Here is a 19,694-nt window from a genome sequence, read left to right as displayed (position 1 = left end):
CCGGCCGGCGGAAAAACGCCGGTGGAACCCCGTCTTGAGGAATGCATTCCTGGGGGTGCGTGATAAATTCCGATTTCAAGACCAATAAGGCCTCGTCGATTCCTGGTCAATGCGAGCCAATGTCGAGGTATGTATGCTTGATAACTGAGGGATTCCTTAAGCAGGTAAAGAAAGACTGCAACTGGGAGGGCAAAGAGGTGGTGATCCCGACTCCCGAAGAAGACATCACCACCCATGTGGAAAGGTTTCTAAGTGTTTACACTTACCCTTTCACATTGGCCCCTCTCGACCCCGTCATCGTTGATTTTTGCCGTCAATATCAAATAACCTTAGGCCAAATCCATCATTCCTTTTGGCGAATTGTTATTCTGCTCCGATTCTTCGTGAGCAAAGTCGAGGGGCTCCCTTTCACCCTCGATCACCTTATCAGATTGTATAGCCGCCTCTATCGAGGCGGTTTAATAAAACTCCAACGTCGGGCTACCAAAGTATTGTTCTCGAGCATAGACGAGGACAAGGATCGAGGCTGGATGGGCCGGTTCGTTCGAGTGAGGACTTCCGACCTAATCCCAGCCGAGAATATGCCATTTCCTGAGAAATAGAACATGGATCGTAAGTACCGTCTCACTGTTAGCTTCCATATATTATTTGTTCCTTTGTCTTTTCTCATCGATGTCTTTTTCCATGATGTAGGTGTCGCTTGGATGCCCCGTGCGATTCCCGACCTCGAGAGCTGGGTTCGGAACCTGGCCTCGACTTCTACATACGTCGAGCGCTCATGGCGCGATTTATCAAATGGCCGATGGGAGGCCAAGAATCATGGTAAGCCCACTTTTTGTGTATTTAATGATTTGATTAAGATTCCCTTCTTCTACTTATTCAATTTCCTCATATACAGGCCTGGGCAAGGATGCGGTCATGAGGTCCCCGTCTGGTGAGGAGGAGACTTCGACCCCGGTTCCGAAGCCGGCAAAGGACAAGAAGAGAAAAAGGACCTCAACCTCCGAGGATCAAAAGCCTAAGAAGAAACAGGCTCGTAAGCCGAAGAAAGACATTGTTGCCCTACCTGCAGATGTGATTCAACGGCTAAGGGAGGAAGAAGAAGAAGATGAAGACGATGGCTCAGAACTGGTGGCCCGAGTGAAGAAAACTATCGAGGCCCCAAAGGTCGTTGAGTCGGTGGTGGTTGAGGAGATTCCGCCTCGAGCCGAGGGGGTCTTGGAAAAGGACTCGGGCAAGGTCCCCGAGTCGTCGAAGATCGAAGATGCCTCCCGCCGAGATGGGCAAAAGGCGGGTATGTCTGAAGGGGCTGGCTCCGAGGCCCTTCGCAACGAGGAGAACGCCTCAAGTGGCTCACTTGGGACAATAGATATTGGAGACTCGCCGATTCTACCTGCATTTTCCGAGGAGGCAATTCGGGAGGTCCAAGCTATGAGGACTCCCGAAGTAGACAGGGCCCATGGAGGGGAGGACCCCTTCCGTGGTTACTTTATCGGGGTCAAGGATGCTACCGACCTGAATGAAGCATCGAGCTTCTTCGATGAAGCTCAACAAGCCTTGAATCGGGTGAGTCTTAACTCCCTTTGTCGATATCATACTTAGTTTATTTCTTCTCTTCCTGTCTAACTTCCCTTCTTTTTTCCGTATAGGCTTTGGCGCTCCATCAGGAGGCATTTTCAAAGTCCCGAGCAGAACTGAGCTGATGTGAGGCCGACCTCCGAGGGCTCACGGAGGAGAGAAATGCCCTTAAACTCCTTAGTGGGCAAAAAGAAGAGGAGATCAAGGACCTCCAAGCCGAGTTGGCCAAGGCTCACCAAGATCAGACCGAACTGATCGAGCAGGTAATGATAATCTTAAAAGCTCATGGGCTCGATTCGGGAACGGTGGTTAACATTTCAATCTCACAGCTGCAGCAAAAGGTCGAGAGGATCGAGCAATTCCGTGAGGAGGTCGACATGATGAAAGCGGAGACCTTGGGGTGGAAAGAAAGTATGGATTGCTTTGCTGCTGAAAAAGAGGTTGCTCGAGCCCAATTATCATCGGTCGAAAGTCAGCTTCGAGGCATGAAGGAGAAGGGCTCAGCTCAAGCAAAGAAAATATAGGAGCTCGAGGCTCGGTTGGCTTCCGAACATTCAAAGGCCAAATCTGAAGCCGAAAAGGCAAAGGTCGAGGCAGAGGCGATCGTGGCTGTCTACCGGGCCGATATTGAAGTCGCTCATGTCCAAGCGATAGAGGCAGCTGAGACTGCTCAAACTCGAGCACATTGGATTGCTGAACTCGCCAAATGCCAATCTCGGAGGGAAACCCTCGAGGAGATCCATGCTCGAGGTTTCGATCTTACCGACGAGATAATAAAGGCTAAAGAGCATGAAGCTGATGCTACAGCACTGGCCTCTTCCAATGATGACGATGATGATGGCAGCAAGAGTGGGTCCGAGAATAGGGAGGACCTCGATGGAGAAGAAGGTGCCTCTGAGAAAAATTAGGAATCCTAGGCTTTTTCTTTTTTGATTTTTTTTGTGCGGGACCTTGATCGGTCCTTGTAAATATTTTCGTATAGATAAAAGTTCTTTTTTCTCTTTGACTTGCCTTTATTCTATTTCCTACCTTGTGAAAATTCTATTTCATTCATGCCTTCATGCTGGGACTTTAGGCAACTAGACCGAAGTCGGACCAGTATAGTCTTTAAAATCGAGTGAGTACTTGCTCGAACTCGAAGTAGAGTGACCCTTAGGTTTTAGTTGAGTAAGGACGATTTCTCGAACTCAAAAAATAAAATGGCCCATAGGCTCTTGAATTAGGCCGATATGGCATCAAAAGAATGGCTTTTCCCCTTTTTCGGCTTGAAAAAGTAAAAATTTGTCATGCCTTAGTATGAGATAAATTTTTACCCATTAGGTTTTTCGAGAATTGGTGTTATCGAAATCCTTTACTTTGTTATGCCTTAGCACAAAATTGTTCGAGAGTTCAAACAATTCGATACCCCTTAGGATTTTTCGAGGGTCGATATTATTGAGACCCTTAGTAATTCAGCCAAGGGTTGCTTTTTTTAATCGATTTATGAGAATATTTGAAGGCCTGTTTTATAACGGAAATCGGACGTCTCTGAACCATGTCAATTTGGTCGTAGCCTTTAGTTTGGGATTTTCCCCTTAGGCTTGTTCCCTACTATACTTCGAACTCGTTTGAAGTGTCAGTCCCCGAGTAGGGTGGCCGTGGCCTATAAAATCGAGGATTGCCTTTTTAAGTTCTTACGATTTCAAGGTTTAGTACATCGATCATGTCGATTTTTTGGACAACAATCCCCGAGTATAGGGTAAATTGTTTGAACTTTAGCTGTGATCGGCCCTTAAGCCAGTTTCCACAATAGATCATAAGTATGAAATTGTAAAGTATAAATTTCTCTAAGGCACAGAACATCTGGTAAGGAAAACTACTTCTTTCAATAGATTATACATGCGTACATGTTTTGCCATTAGGGCTCAAGTAATCTACATGGACACGGTTCATTTGACCGTTTGGTCCTTTACCTATCGAGACCCTGTTGACACAGAGTATTTTCCTTGTAATATCCGAGGGTGATGCCCCCCAGTATTCGAGGTTGATTGTAAAGGAGCCTCGGATACTATTGAATTGCTCTAAGTTAGCACGAACAATGGTTGCCTCATTAAAAACCTCGCCGGAAAAACCCATTTGGGACAAAAACCGGCCTAAGGGAAAAAGAGTGCAACGCGTGTTTTCAGACTTAAGGGCTTTGTGTTTAAAGAATCCTTTGGTGTCTTCGATTAAACACATGCAAATGGTTAGTATAAAATATAAACGAAAATGGAGAAGGTCGTACCTTAGCAGTAATATCGTTTGAGGAGTGATATGTTCCAATTGTTTGGTAATTGTTCGTCGTTCATCGTGCCAAGTTTGTAGGATCCCTTTCCGATGATATCGAGGACCTGATACGGTCCCTCCCAGTTCGGGCCAAGTTTTCCTTCGTTTGGGTCTCGAGTATTGAGGGTGACCTTCCTCGGAACCAAGTCCCCGATTTTAAAGTGTCGAAGATTGGCTCTCCGATTGTAATACCTTTCGATCCACTGTTTCTGTGTGGCCATTCGAACGAGTGAGGCTTCCCGTTTTTCATCTAGAAATTCGAGGCTTGTATTTATAGCTTCATGATTTGACTCTTCTGTTGCATATCGAAACCTGACGCTGGGTTCCCCGACTTCAACCGGGATTAGAGCTTCGACGCTATATAATAAAGAGAACGGTGTTGCCCCCGTACTAGATTTTGATGTTGTTCGATACGCCCAAAGGACTTCGGGCAATATTTCTGTCCATTTTCCCTTAGCGTCGTTCAATCTTTTCTTTAGATTTTGAATGATGGTCTTGTTTGTCGATTCGGCCTGTCCGTTCCCACTAGGATGATATGGCGTCGATAGGATCCTTTTTATTTTGTGATCTTCGAGTAACTTTGTCACTTTGCTGCCGACGAATTGCTTTCCATTGTTGCATACGATCTCGGCAGGCATCCCGAATCGGCATATAATGTGGTCCCAGATGAAGTCTATGACTTCTTTCTCTCTAATTTTCTCGAAATTCTGTGCTTCAACCCACTTAGAGAAATAGTCAGTCATAAACAAAATAAATTTAGCTTTACCTGGGGCTGATGGTAGAGGGCCGACAATATCCATTCCCCATTTCATGAATGGCTATGGGGATAAGACTGAGTGGAGTTGCTCTCCGGGTTGGTGAATCATCAGCGCATACCTTTGACATTTGTCGCACTTTCGAACAAACTCTTTTGTATCCTTTTCCATATCGGTCCAATAGTATCCTGCCCTGATGACTTTGTGAACCAATGACTTGGCACCGGAATGATTTCCGCAAGTGCCCTCGTGGATTTCTCATAGGATGTAGTCGGTATCTCCTGGTCCCAAATATATTACCAATGGTCCGTCAAACATCCTTCTATATAGTGTTCCATCTTCGGCCAATGTAAATCGTGCGGCCTTCGTACGTAGAGTCCTCGATTCCTTAGGATCCGATGGAAGCTTCCCATTATTTAGGTACTCGATATATCTGTTCCTCCAATCCCAGGTCAGACTTGTGGAGCTGATTTCGGCGTGGTCTTCTTCGATTACTGACCTTGAAAGTTGTACGACAGTCCCCGAGCTAATCTCGTTGTCTTCGACTGATGACCCTAAATTTGCAAGGGCATCGGCCTCGCTGTTTTGTTCTCGAGGCACATGTTGTAGGGTCCATTCTTTAAACCGATGTAGAGTCACCTGTAGTTTGTCCAAGTACCTTTGCATTCGATCTTCTCGAACCTCGAAGGTTCTGTTGACTTGGTTTACCACAAGCAGGGAGTCACATTTGGCCTCGATGACCCAAACCTTTAGCTAGCTCTAGACCTGCAATCATTGCCTCATACTCGGCCTCATTGTTAGTTAACTTGGACGTTTTGATAGCTTGTATAATTGTATTACCCGTGGGCGGCTTCAAAACGATGCCTAGACTGGACCCCTTCACGTTCGAAGCGCCGTCTGTGAAGAGGGTCTACACCCCCGATGATGTACCCGACTTTAATAATATTTCCTTTTCAACCTCGGGTACGAGGGATGGCGTAAAGTCGGTCACGAAGTCTGCTAAGATTTGAGACTTGATGGTCGTTCGGGGTCGATACTCGATATCGTACCCACTGATCTCGACGGCCCATTTGGCCAATCAGACTTATGCAAAATATTGCGAAGGGGATAAGTAGTCACCACACAGATTGGGTGACACTGAAAATATGGTTTTAATTTCCTAGAGGCGCTTATTAGGGCAAGCGCTAATTTTTCTAAGTGTGGGTACCGGGTCTCGGCCTCTCCTAAAGTTCGACTAACATAGTAAATAGAAAATTGTGTACCTTGCTCTTCTCAAACTAGGACCCCACTTACCGCGATTTCCGAGACTGCTAATTACAAGTAGAGCTGCTCGTCCGCTTTCGGAGTATGAAGCAGTGGCGGGCTCGAGAGGTACCGCTTTAATTCTTCCAATGCTTGTTGGCATTCCGGGGTCCATGGAAAATTGTTCTTCTTTCTGAGCAGTGAGAAGAACATGTGACTTCTATCCGAAGATCTCGAGATGAATCGGCTTAGGGCGGCTATGCACCCTGTTAACCTTTGTACGGCCTTAACATTGTTCATGACTGTGATGTCTTTGATTGCCTTGATCTTATCGGGGTTGATTTCGATCCCCTGATTTGATACCATAAAGCCGAGGAACTTGCCTGAGCCGACCCCGAATGCACATTTCTCCGGGTTGAGTTTCATGTAGTATTTCCTTAGTATATCGAAGGTCTCCTGCAAATGTGTCAAATGGTCCTCTGCTCGTAGGGACTTAACTAGCATATCGTCAATATAAACCTCCATTGATTTACCTATTTGTTCTTCGAACATTCGATTTACTAAGCGTTGATAAGTGGCACCAGCATTTTTTAGTCCAAACGACATTACATTATAACAATAGGTGTCGTACTTAGTGATGAACGAGGTCTTTTCCTGATCCTCCGGGTTCATTTGTACTTGATTGTACCCAGAGTAGGCATCGAGAAAACTAAGGATCTCGTGGCTGGCTGTGGCATCGATCATGCGATCGATATTCGGCAGAGGAAAAGAGTCTTTAGGACATGCTTTGTTTAAATCTTTATAGTCTACGCACATTCTAAGTTTATTTCCCTTTTTAGGGACTACGACAATGTTTGCTAACCATTCGGGATATTTTACTTCCCGAATGGATCCTATTTTGAGATGTTTGGCTACCTCATCCTTGATGAATGCATGTTTTACCTTGGACTGGGGCCTTCTCTTTTGTTTTACCGGGCGAAACTTCGGGTCCAAGCTCAGTCAATGTATAGTGATCTCCGGCGGGACCCCTGTCATATCTAGGTGGGACCAAGCAAAATAATCCATATTATTGATAAGAAATTTAATGAGTTTTTCCCTGAGCTCAGGGGTTAACCCTGTACCCAGGTATACCTTTCGATCGGGTAGATGCTCGATCAGTATGACTTGCTCCAGCTCTTCGACTGTCGCTTTGGTAGCGTCGGAATCCTCGGGGATTATGAAGGATCGAGGGGTCTAGTAGTCATCGTCCCCGTCCGTTCCCTGCTTCTCCGACTGAGTCGAGGCTAGTGGTTGTGGTTGCTATTTAGCTCCCTGTTTTCCTTTGGATTCCGATCCCTTTGTTGATGAAAGCGCCGACACCGGTATTACTTCGTCGATCGCGAACATCTCTTTGGCAGTATGTTGTTCCCCATACACTGTTTTTACTCCATCCGGTGTTGGGAACTTCAGCATTTGGTGAAGGGTTGAGGGGACCGCCCTCATGTTGTGAATCTAGGGTCTTCTGAGCAGTGCGTTGTATCTCATATCGCCCTCGATCACATGGAACTTTGTTTCTTGAATAGTTCCGGCTACATTTACCGGTAGGATGATTTCATCTTTAGTTGTTTCACTAGCCATGTTGAAGCCATTGAGAATCCAAGTTGCGGGTACGATCTGATCTTGTAGGTCGAGCTGCTCCACGACCCTCGATCGAATAATATTGACCGAGCTTCCTAGATCAATTAAAACACGTTTAACTTGAATTTTATTCATAAGGATAGAGATTACCAAAGCATCATTGTGGGGTTGTGAGATCCCTTCTGCTTCCTCATCATTGAATGATAAAGTGCCCTCTAGCACATAGTCTCGAGTTCGTTTTTCCCTGGTGATTGATACTTTAGTGCATTTGAACATGGGCCCATGTGGAATATCGACCCCACCAACGATCATGTGAATCACGTGCTGTGGTTCTTCCTGCTCGTTTTTCCTGTTTGCATCCCTGTCGCTGAAATGGTTTTTAGCTCGATCGCTCAAGAATTCTCGAAGGTGACTCTCGTTGAATAGACGGGCCACCTCCTCCTTTAGTTATCTGCAGTCTTCGGTTCTATGACCATGTGTACCATGGTATTTGCATATTTGATTGGGGTTTCTTTGGGATGGATCGGTTTGTAGTGGTCTGGGCCATCTAGTATCTTTGATTCTCCCAATGGCTGACACAATACCTGATGTGTCGATGCTGAAGTTATATTCTGATAATCGTGGTGCTTCTGTGGGATCGGTATGTTTATCGAATCCACTTTTGCTCATGAGCCCTCGAGAGCTTTGTCCTCGATCGTTCCTTCGATCATTTCAGATGGGATTGCGTCCTGGGTCGCTGTTTCTACGATCTGCATTGTATGGTTATTACCGATCTCTGTTCGACCGGGGTTCTCTGTCGATATCCCTTTGAGTTCTGCCGACGGGCCTGTTTGGATAAACGGAACCGGAAGGGGTCCCCAATTGACTATCCTCGACCCTGATATTTTACTAGTACCGATTATGTACATCAACCCAGGTTACCGCTGGATATTCAATTAAATTCTGCGTTAGCTGTCGTGATGCCACCGAATTTCGTTCGTTCAAACCTTGAGTAAAAGCTTGAACGGCCCAATCGTCTGTGGCCGATGGTAGTTCCATGCGTTCCATCTGGAACCAAGATACGAATTTCCTCAACATTTCGTTGTCTTTTTGTTTCACCTTGAAGAGGTCTGACTTCCTAGTCACAACCTTTATTGCTCCGGCATGTGCCTTTACGAAGGAGTCTGCAAGCACGGCGAAGGAATCGATGGAATTAGGTGGCAAATTGTGGTACCATATCATTGCTCCTTTCGACAAGGTTTCTCCAAATTTCTTCAGTAGAACAGATTCAATCTCATCGTCTTCCAAGTCATTCCCTTTTATTGCGCATGTATAAGAAGTGATATGCTCATTAGGGTCGGTGGTCCCATTGTACTTAGTAATTTCTGGCATTCGGAATTTCTCCGGAATGGGTTTCGGAGCCGCACTTGGAGGGAAAGGCTTCTGTACGAATGTTTTTGAATCCATACCCTTTAGAATCGGCGGTGCCCCCGGTATTTGGTAAACCCGGGAGTTGTATGTCTCTACTTTCTTGTCATTTGCCTCGATTTTCTTTTCTCCCTATTTAATCCGTTTAGTGAGCTCCTCGAGCATTTTCATAATGGCGGGGTCAGTCCCTGATTCGTTGGCGTTCGACCTTTCCGGCACAGGCTCAGTCCTGTGGACGACTTCTGGTTCGACCCTACTCAGTGTTCGGTGTTGATTTTGTAGTTGTGCTATAGCGGCTTGTTGAGCCTGTAATATTTCGAATATCAATTGGAGGCTAACTCCACCATCTTCTCCGCCCTGCGTACCTCGACCACCTGATCGAACTTCCCTGCGTACACTACCTTCGGGATCAGCGCCCAAATTTGCATTTAGGGCGACATGTGAACTGACATCTACGAGATTTGCAATTGGTGCTTCCTCGAGGTCAGCCTGAGGCGCCTCGATCCCTGGAGCGGCTATACTGTCATTTTCCCCATGAAAACCGAGGCCCGTGTCACCATGTGTAGGCGCTACTTGTGAGTTTGACATGTTTATCCTGAAAACAAAGATTCTTACGAGAACAAGTGTAAAGCAGTGTGTGTTATCGGAATCAGTATTAAGCAATCACTATTATCCTTGGCCCCACGGTGGGCGCCAAACTGTTTATCCTTCAAATTGGATAATAATTAAACTTATGATGTGGTCCAAAGGATACGTGATTTCGCTTAATACCAATTGATAAATATGAAGAATAATAACAGAAATGAATTATAAAGTAAGGCAAACCAGAGTTAGAATGGAAATCAGCCCTAAAGTTTGGATACCCTCGAACTGGTAGATGTAAGAACAATTAAAATATAACAAGCTAATAAACAATAGTATAAACAAGAAAAAGAATTATATTGCTTTGACATCTGTGAACAATGTATCCTACAAATGATTAGAACCCCCCTTTAAATAGTAGAGGAATTCCATTTATGGTATAATTCTAATTACAGAAGGAAATCCCATGATTAGCTAATTAACCATTTCTGATTTGATCCGTTCCGAGATTTACGCCATGATCCTCGACCAGTCACGGATATCTCGCCTTTCTGTTATTGTGTTATCTTCAATCTTGCTCGATGCCTGTCTCATTTGGCTTCGATCGCTACTAGTCTCGATCTCGACAGGTACCTCGATTTTGAACTCGGTACCTTATCCTCGTGATTTTGTCTGTTCCGTTACGAGGCTATCATTCGATGCAACCTCCCGGTCTCGGTCGAATAGTAAAATCGGGTGGGCCCGGTTTTAACTGTATACACTCCCTAAACTAGTTTTTGAAATTCATCATGAAGGAGAAGTGCAAGGAGATCCTGAGGCTGAGGATAACGAAGTGTTGTTACTGTTGGAACTTCCAGAAGTGCCGAGTGACCTAGCATCTCTTAGTGAAACTGAACATGCCACAGCTGGAAGTTTCTTCATTGGAGTTAATGGGAGTGAAGAGGGACTAGATAATGATGATTGGCCACTACCATTGTCGTCTTTCCCAGAAGAATGAATTGTTTCGAGACGTGAAGGCGATGAATCAGGCGTTTCAAATAGGGTATCACCTTTGCTAGGCCTGCAGGCTTCGTTATCGTAAATGGGATTGGATATGTATACTAATTGCTTCTTTGTAGCACCACCGTCAACTCCTTCAATGTTGCTGCATTGGAGTGGAAATTGATGGACTAATTTAGGGGATAAATTCGAAATGAAGGGATGGGAATGTGGTGAAGAAAAAATAAGCCCAACTTGATGATGAATGGAGGAGACTTGCGCAGAGCTTTGCATTTCAAGGTCGAACTTGTCGTTGCGAGTAACTGCAGGAATGAGAAAGTTTCTAGGAGCATGAAGAACCCCTTGCGCATAGAAGTCACTGAGAGTTGAAGCAGTTGATTGGTTTTGTTGTTGCCGGGGTGGTTCCTTGGAGCTTTGGGCCGCAGTAGCGGAGGTGGAGGAATTCAGGGGTGTCTTTTGGAGCTGTCGTCGTTGACGAATTAAGAGTGAGCAGTAGAGCTCAGCAAGTAGAACTAAGACGAGGCCTAAAACTATTGCGAGGCTCACCACCATTACTAATGTTGCTGCCATTACAACTTCTGAATTACCCTTCATTCTCTCTCTTATATATCTATATATATATATATATATATATATCTGCCATTACAACTTCTGAATTACCCTTCATTCTCTCTTATATATATATATATATATATATATATATATATATATATATATAGGGATAGTAGTGTGTACGCATACCTTACTCCTATCTTTAAGAAGGCAGAGAGGTTGTTTCCGGTAGACCCTCGGCTCATGAAAGATAAAGGAAGGGGCAATGATAAGCAAATCAATCAGAAAAACCAAGCGAAAACACAAAACTAACACTAGGTAATGCAAATAGAAAACCAAAGCGAAGGCAACAAAAAGTAATAACAGAAGTCTAGAAATACAAAAACACATGAAAGACACTAAGTGACGTACTAAAGCAACTATAACAAACAATGACAAAGCTCGGCTACCTAATCCTCTACCCTAATCCTCTCTCTCTATATATACATATATTATCTATCTGTGTGTGCTGATATGGGTGTTGAGAAACAAGAGAATCTTGTAAAATAAAAGTGACTTTGGAAGCGTGAGGAAATTTTGGCGGGAACATAACATTTTTACTCGTGTGTGAGTTGAGAAAAGCAATGCCAGATAGAAGGAATCCAAGGGAGTAGTAGGAGAAAAGCTTTCGTATGTACATGCCCAAGCTTTTGCTCAGAGCAAACGAGGGCTTTCTGACAGCAAGTCAATTTGGCCAACTTTTTAAAAAAACAAAACATTTGTCTGTGCTCTTTACTTTCGAGTTGAAACAGGGCGGGCAGCACCATGTTGGTCTCCTTGCTGACAAAAGAAACCACGTCTAAGCTGCCACTAAACGAATAATACCAGTCAAATGCTTCCTTCAATAGTATTTTCAATCTTTAACGCAAAAGACAACTTTATCTTAACGTCCACGAAAGCAGCACTCCAGTAGAGCACGCATACGTAGGAACAGTAACTCAAAGAATCTCATAGCCTCAAAGATCAAGGTTACATATGAATCATGAATGGTTACAGTTTTACAATCAACTAGTACGCAAATGGGATTTAGAGCAAGGAACAGCTAAAGCCGTAAATGTGCCTGGACATCATTTACGTCATGAAACATGTTATATGATGCAGCTCTATGCCTCCTACCTGTAGTATTTGGAAACCTGTGCCTATGAGAACATCAAGATGAATATTTTGGGTACAGGTTGTCAAGTAATACAGGTTACAAGTTAACAGGTTCCAGTCAGTAAACAGCTAAGGACAAGATCAACATGTGTAAATGAATGTGAAGAGGTAACACACACCAGAGTAAACAAAAATGGTTACCACTCCCCAAGGTTAACCTATTATTAAAATTATCGGCCTCTTAAAGCAGCAAATCGGGCAGTCAAATCATCATAATCTGGTAGTTTTGGATGCACATGACATGCCTGGTTGTCTGGCTGAAATGAATTGGCACGAGCAAATACCTTTGTTGCCTCTGATGGAGCAGTTTGCTCATGTGGGAGGGAAATAGATCTTTTGGGGAAAGGAAGCATATCTGATCCCATTTGATGTTGATCTCTGTTGGTTTGATTATTTGAGGATTCACCAGTATCAGGAGTTGTCAGATGTGAAAGATGAGCTTGTGGCTTTTTCCTCAGAGTCTCCACATCACATTTTGATGGTTTTTTACTGTAATGCAGCAACAGTTTATCTATCATTCTTTCCTCATCATCTTTCTGATGGCTTTCATCCTCAAACAAAATCTGCACGCCTTTCCTCGAATGTTCCCTTCTCCGGCTACTTGAACTTTTCTTGACCACCCTGGCATCTTCAGACTTCCCCTCTTCGCCGCGATTTGACACTGATTTATGGTGCTTTCTCCTTACAGATCTTGGTTTTGGCAAGGTCAAACCATCCTTATGAGATAATTCTTTCTCATGACCGTGACTATTTAGTACAGGGGGTTTAATAGTTTGAGCCTCATCATCAGGAAGATCTGATTCTTTATTGGTCTTGTTTGTATCAAGTTTATTGCGTGGAGAGGTGCTTCTGAAATGCCCATCAAATTCAGAAGCAGACTGCTTAGAACCCTTACGGGCTCTTTCTTTGCTATCACTTGGTTTTACATAGGGAGGAGGAACGGCTTTCTCTTTGGACTTAATATATGGTGGAGGGAGAACAAGGTTGGCATAGGATGTCAACCTATTTCCATTTTCCTGCTGAACCATTCTTGTTGAGTTAACAGTATTCTTTTCAATGGCTGTGTTCCAAGCAGAAGAGACACCATCAGTTTTGAAAGGGAGTCCCCTACTCTCTGATCTTTCCATGAGAATCTGACCATGATTTTCATTGTATCTAGTGAATTTATTATCAAAACCTTCTAGCCTCTCTCCATGTGATGAACTGCCTGATTTTGCATTCTTTATTGAATTATCATCTTTCTCTAGGACTGCTTTGTTTCTTATCCTTGTCTGTTCCACCTCTTTATCAAACAACATATCATGTTTTCGCCCCTTGGAATAACTAGCTTCCTGCTTTATAAGCGGTTTATTTCCATGCATACTTGATTCTTTCGTTTCAGAGGAATGAAGATCCCGCTGCTCTTTCTTTAAGACAATACCCTCTCTGCCATTCTGTATATTATGTTGATCATTAAAGCCCTTGTGCCTTTCACCAAGTGCAACATCGAGTTTATCAGTTTTTGAACCACCACCCTTGCCATTTGGTAGGATGTTGTTGCCAGTAGAAGAATGTGAAGATCCACTCCTGATTGGTTTGGCCTACAATTATCAAGGAAAAGGCAATGGTGAAACTTCACTTGTATCTATATTTGGGGAAAAGTTATGTTTCACTTCCCCAGATAGTTGTTGAGAGAAGTAGCAAATTAGGATACTTAAGGATGAACGTTTATTTTGGAGGCAAACACTAACAACAATTTTACACCTTTTAGCAGCCAATGGTAATCTCAGTTTTGAACAAAAAAGATGTACCTGTGCAAGTGCCATCCTTTGTTGAAATCCCATGGAATCCCACCTTATAGAAAATTCTAAAGCTATACCTTGCAACAGCTGAATTCTCTTCTCCATTGCAGGGGGTCTTGAAGATAATTTCTCAACAAACTAATTGCACTGAAGGAAGTCAGATATAAAAGACAGATAAAATAAGATGTGCAGGACAGTATAATAAACAAATCACCTTCTGGTTAACAAAACATTCCAAGGAGTTCCCATATCTCTCCTGAAATAAATCCCTTAGCTCTCTCAATTCTGGCAAATCAGAGAATCTTGCTGCAGCAAACATCAATGATGCCACAGCTTCTCTGCAGTCCTCAGGACAGTCCCTGGATATAGACAGTATGTGTCAATTACTTACTATCATATTTGGGGAACAATGGTTTTGTTAAGTGTCCTGCATTCGTCAAGGATAGGATTGTTGTCTCCTTCCATGATCTTGGGTTTTCTCACCTCATAAGCTACCTTTTGCGATTGAGTTAGGCCCAGTGTTGTCAAAGGCAAAAAATGCTAAAAAGTGCTCGAGGTCTATTTGGTATTAAGCGCAAAGCGCAGTTAAAGTGTGAGCTTTAGTTAAAAAAGGCGTAATGAAGAAAAAATAAAAATATATTTATAATGCGAGAAAAAAGTGACAACTTCATTAACAATGATTTCCTTAAAAATTAATATATCTTTTTGTCAAACATATTTGTTGCTTAGTACCTGCTATATTCAAGATAGAACTCATGGGCAATGAGGTGCACGCCTCAGTGCCTTGTCTACACTAAAGCGCAACCTAAGTGAGATGAAGCATCGGCCTTGAGCTTCTTTGAGCTTCAAGGCTTAAATGCGCCTCAAATGAACTTTTGACAAAACTGGACTAAGGCCCAAGGTCTATTTTCTTAATATGGAACCAGAACCAGACCATTCCTCCTATTCTTGGTTTATCCAAAATTGGGCTCCCATTTATATTGTCCAAGCACCAATGTCCAGCTTAGCATGGGGGTGTTGTTAAGTGTCCCACAATGGTTGAGGGGGTTGTCATCTCTTATGTAATCTTGGGCAATCATCATCGCATGAGCTCACTTTTTGAGTTGATAACAAACCCAAGGCCCATTTTCTCAAACAAGTTTCACCTCTTTGGCCAGTTGCGATGTCCAATAGTATAATCAGTGTGTTAAAAATAGAAGTGAAACGGTTGTAATTCACTGTAAGATCTTTCTAAAGAGACAAGAACTCACTGTAAGACCTTCTAAAAGAAGCAATATTTAAGGATACAATTTACGGTTAACCTTTAAAGCCTTACACGAGCTAGATTTGGCACAGAATGGAAGTTTCAGTACAATCCCATGAAAAATGAGGATGTATGGAGAAACTTTGGTTTGTCTAGTCAACAAGGCATTTCACTGGGGGCACCTTGGTTGGAGATCAGATTATACTGCTTAAATGACTAGAAAAAAGTGAAACGGTAAGAAACCGGTGAACTCAACCACACTCTACTTGACACTTAACTTACTAAAGTTCATTGATGGTAAGAAGTGCGGAACTTTCTGAGAATTTCCATCAGTCAATTGATGGATCTTTCAAAGTCTATGCCATGTCACCTTCGTCCCAACATAAGATGCTGATAAGTTATGGTCCAGTTTGCAATAAGATGGCACTTCCAGATTAAAGATAGTTAGGCCCAATCTACAGAAAAGAATATTGTCTATGATGATGTATTTGGTACTAAATCTAGCCCTTGCTTTTGAGAATTCACAACAAACAACTGGTTGAGCTTGAAATAAAATGCATGGACCAGTGGGTGATCCGTACATTGTGTAGTTCCCTTTTAGCCAGTTAATTTTACATGAAAATATTTTTTATCACTTTGAGTAACAACAAACTATCAAATATGAATATTTAAACAAGTTCAACAAATTGAACTCACATTCTTCATAAGGTTTCAAGAAACTACCAAGTCCTTTTGCATTGTGTTGCATCATGACTCATGTAAAGGCTCATGTGCGACTTGCTTAATTGAAGCCTTAAGGTAGCTCATTTTCCAATTTAGTTAGATCTCTCGTGGTATCCTATTTAAAAGAATTACTCATATCTGTTACAAATCAGATGTTCCCAAGTAGAAACTTTTTCCTTAACCAACCATTTTTTTTTATAAATAATTGTGTAATCCACTATAGAGATTAAAATTGCATAGAATGAAAGTAATGATATACCTTAATTTCTGCATGTAGGAGAGCTGCTTTACAATATATTCACAAGATTGTTCCACAAAGTCGTAGCAGGATAAGAGGCTCTGCCCTAGCAAAATTTCTTCAGTCTGCCTCACCTCGTCAGAAATCATTTAACCACATTAGATTCTAATTTTTCAGGATATAAAAGAGTGTTCAAAGAAAAGAAAGAATGCAATAAGCCTTGTCTTTTCATTCGCCTTCACCAAATCCAATTCCATACTTCTTCTGGCATTAGAATATTTTTGTTCGGATGATTCTAAAAGGAAGTTCCTAATGTTATACTAATGCTATAAATTCCAATCAATTAAACTGCATCCATCCAGAATTCCATTTTCATCATGTTCTTCTTTTTTCACTTTTTTCAAAGCATAAGAACGGATCCGAACACAATTGCTTTCAGAAAAAAATTCAGTCAAATAACGAACTAAACAAATAGATAGAACGCAGTAAATTCAAATCGGAATAAAATTATTGTAGAAAAAGAACTTAAAGCACGAAAAAGCTTTTTAAAAAAAAAGAATAGAAATAAATCACCCTTCCAAAAGCATTAATATCGAGGCCATTATCAAGCAATTTGGCAAGATCTTCCTTCAAAAACCTTTGTTTCGCCTCTGCTCTCCGTCTCACCACCTCGATTCGCGTTCTCGTTGCCTTTATCAACGATTTGCTTCATTCGTTTCAAAACCAAACTCAAAACACAAATCTGAATATCCATATAGAAAAAGAAAAAAATAAAAAGACTAACCATTTGGAGCTGAATCCACGGTTTAGTATACCATCAAGCATCTCTGATCTCAGTAGTCCTTCACTTCCAAATAAGTCCCTCTTCACTTTTCAGCTTTAAGTAATCGTGTGTATATATATGTATATATTTGTGCAAGTCATGTAAACAGATCTATAAATACACAAAGTGAGCTTCAAACACGAGATTTGTAAAAGTATGGCTGTCTGTAAATGTATGGTTGTTTGTATGTATAAAACTGTGTATGTGCAGAGAGCAGTGATAAGTGTAGCAGAGACTTTGGATTTGGGGAGTTTTTTAGGGGACTTTCTGGAATATTTTTTTTAATACAGAAATAATGACAAAGGGGGTCTAACGGATTTCAAGCTGTCCTTTTCTCGACTTTTTATTACTCCTTTTCTATTTCGTTTTCTTACCGTTTTAATTTTCGTCTATGTTTGGTTAAACTAGTCTCACGTTATTGCTCGTCAATCATCACACATAAGTATTTAGGTGATAACAAAATAGACAAGATTTCTAGAAACATATGAGAAAACTTGATAACGAACCATAAGAACTTGCTGAAAAATCCTGAAAGGTGACGATTTCTATCCAAATTGGTTCTGATGCTTGCTTCATGTTGTGACTTCTTACCATATGAAGAAGAAGTTTTTTGGATTATCTACATGTATTATTTTTAATATTCTTCTTATTAATTGATCGTCGCTCTTTTTTTTACTTTTCCTCCTTTATATGATACTTAAGATTGGAGCTTTGGCATGTTATATTACTATATTATGTTCTCAATGAAACCTGTGCTCAATGGTTTGTCTCGATTAATAAATTCACCTTGAGAATTTAGTTAATTTTGAGAAATGATCACACCCAACTATGCCTTATAAAAAGGATTAAGCGGTCGTTGTAAATATAGTTCGGTTAACAAGTCCGGAGTCGAATCCCACAGGGAGTTAACCTACTAATCACAGCTACTAGACTCGCACCAATTCACGCAATCAATCTTCAGAAATATTAAATAACAAATTGGATGTTTACTAACTAAAGATCAAGTAATGAAAATGCAGTAATTAATAACTAACTACGAACAGGTTGTAGACAAGATTTGGAATGATCTAAGGTTCTAATTTTCCCTATTGTCGGATTCCTTTCCGCTACGTTTCCTATAAATTTGCCTAAGTTTTCTCTACCGATCATGAGCGCTTTGAGTGTTGTAATTCTCTCCCGAGTAACTACCACAATTTACTAGACATATTCTTCCGAACTACGCTAGCTGGCACTAAGTTACAGCTCACTCTTATCGCACCAAGATTTCGTTATTCCTAATCCCACCTTTAAACCCTCTGTATTGATCCCTCACATACGTTAGGAGTGATGTTGTTCAACAACTACCTAAATATGTACTCTCTTCCGAGTAATACACACTAAATAGGCACAGTCGATTGAGAGCTCTTCAACCAACCACAATATAAACATAGTTGAACAAATAGAGAAAAAGCTACGGCAAATCTATATTAAACGTAACCAGAAAATCATCCTCCAATAGGTTCCATCAAAACCCTAGATTAGAAGTTTTAGCTGCTCATACTCATAGTAACAATATCCCAAGTATTTTGCATAAATAAATCACAAAGTAAAGATGAAGGAATGTAGAAATCGATGATTCTTTCCCCCAACGGGTATTCCACGAGTTATTCTTGCCTTCGGTCGCAAAACTGCTTCAAAAGTAGTGTTTAATGTCACGCCCCGACCTGGGAGCGAGACTGGCACTGGGTGCCTCAACTAACCTAGTGTACCAAATTGCGACTAAGGGACTCTGAACATATAATGTCATAATTTGGCCATGGGGCCACCTTGCAAGACAATTTGCGAAGCAAAATATAAAACTGAATGGAAACTAACGCTGACTAAACATCAATATAAAGTTGGGCCGACAAGGCCTCATAACTACTGCAACTGACAAACCACCAAAATATATATACCAGGCCTACAAGCCCAACATAGTGCACTAACTGACAGGATATGTCTACAAGCCTCTACTGATAGATATATTGTGATCGGAACAGGGCCCCAACCTACCCATAATATATATACATACACACAGAAGATGTACACGAAAACCTAGACCCGATAACTCCGAAGGATGTGGAGCTTACCGATCACGCTGAACTCTGGAAACACCTACTGAGGAGGTATACCCGTCTGTCTATCTGAACCTGCATGCATGAAATGCAGTATCCCCAAAAAAAGGACGTCAGTACAAAATAATGTACCGAGTATATAAGGCAATAACATAACTGAAAGTTAAGCTGAACTGATAATATAATAACTGAAAGTAATTGGGAGTCAAAGATGATCTGGAGATATACTTACCTGCTGATACTGACTCAACTCCTTCAATATAGTAAGTAAAATAATTGTACGGCCTTATAAGGCTCGGTATATATAACTGCTCTGCCATAGTAGGCTCGCTCATAGGCGCTCGGCCATACTAGGCTATGTATCTCGACCATGCTGGGCTCGCTCATAGGCGCTCGGCCACAGTAGGCTCGGTATATAACTTTCCATCTGATCAGAGGTTGCCCAATAGGGGCCTGCCCATCGATTATAACTCGATGGTAATGAAAATACTGTAATACTGTATATATAGGCTTGCTGCTCTCTTGACTGGAAGAAGACAATACTAAATTGAATATAGAGTCTC

At 41.9% G+C, this 19,694-nt stretch overlaps 2 protein-coding genes across 4 annotated transcripts; both read right to left on the bottom strand.

The window, feature by feature from the left end:
- Positions 1 to 10,033: 10,033 nt before the first annotated feature.
- LOC104104377 (uncharacterized) lies at positions 10,034 to 11,078 on the bottom strand. The gene has a single exon (XM_009612443.4). The coding sequence runs from the start codon at positions 11,076 to 11,078 to the stop codon at positions 10,272 to 10,274; it is 807 nt and encodes a 268-aa protein (XP_009610738.2). The 3' UTR covers positions 10,034 to 10,271.
- A 948-nt stretch (positions 11,079 to 12,026) lies between these two features.
- LOC104104374 (uncharacterized) lies at positions 12,027 to 17,391 on the bottom strand. Of its 3 annotated transcripts, none has more exons than XM_033658221.2 (6): positions 17,000 to 17,391; positions 16,789 to 16,905; positions 16,237 to 16,340; positions 14,226 to 14,370; positions 14,021 to 14,149; positions 12,027 to 13,810 (listed from the first exon to the last, which is right to left on the bottom strand). In XM_033658221.2, the coding sequence occupies exons 1-6, from the start codon at positions 17,000 to 17,002 to the stop codon at positions 12,401 to 12,403; spliced, it is 1,908 nt and encodes a 635-aa protein (XP_033514112.1). In that variant the 5' UTR covers positions 17,003 to 17,391; the 3' UTR covers positions 12,027 to 12,400. The 3 variants fall into 3 exon arrangements, with proteins under 3 accessions (XP_033514112.1, XP_009610736.1, XP_009610737.1); XM_009612441.4 differs by having other exon boundaries at positions 16,789 to 16,921; positions 17,000 to 17,390; XM_009612442.4 differs by lacking the exon at positions 16,789 to 16,905 and having other exon boundaries at positions 17,000 to 17,390.
- Between the last annotated feature and the right edge of the window lie 2,303 nt (positions 17,392 to 19,694).

The sequence above is a fragment of the Nicotiana tomentosiformis genome, chromosome 11 (genome assembly GCF_000390325.3).
Source record: "Nicotiana tomentosiformis chromosome 11, ASM39032v3, whole genome shotgun sequence".
Taxonomy (NCBI): Eukaryota; Viridiplantae; Streptophyta; class Magnoliopsida; order Solanales; family Solanaceae; genus Nicotiana; species Nicotiana tomentosiformis.
Note: the sequence above shows the minus strand (reverse complement) of the source record. Positions and strands in the feature narration are given on the sequence as shown.

Coding starts and splice junctions, on each gene's coding strand:
- LOC104104377 (XM_009612443.4), bottom strand. CDS start 11,078: ATGAAGGGTAATTCAGAAGTTGTAATGGCAGCAACATTAGTAATGGTG.
- LOC104104374 (XM_009612441.4), bottom strand. CDS start 17,040: ATGCTTGATGGTATACTAAACCGTGGATTCAGCTCCAAATG. Junction 16,341..16,788: donor ATATTAATGCTTTTGGAAGG/GTGATTTATTTC, acceptor GAGGTGAGGCAG/ACTGAAGAAATTTTGCTAGG. Junction 14,150..14,225: donor AATGTTTTGTTAACCAGAAG/GTGATTTGTTTA, acceptor CAGTGCAATTAG/TTTGTTGAGAAATTATCTTC.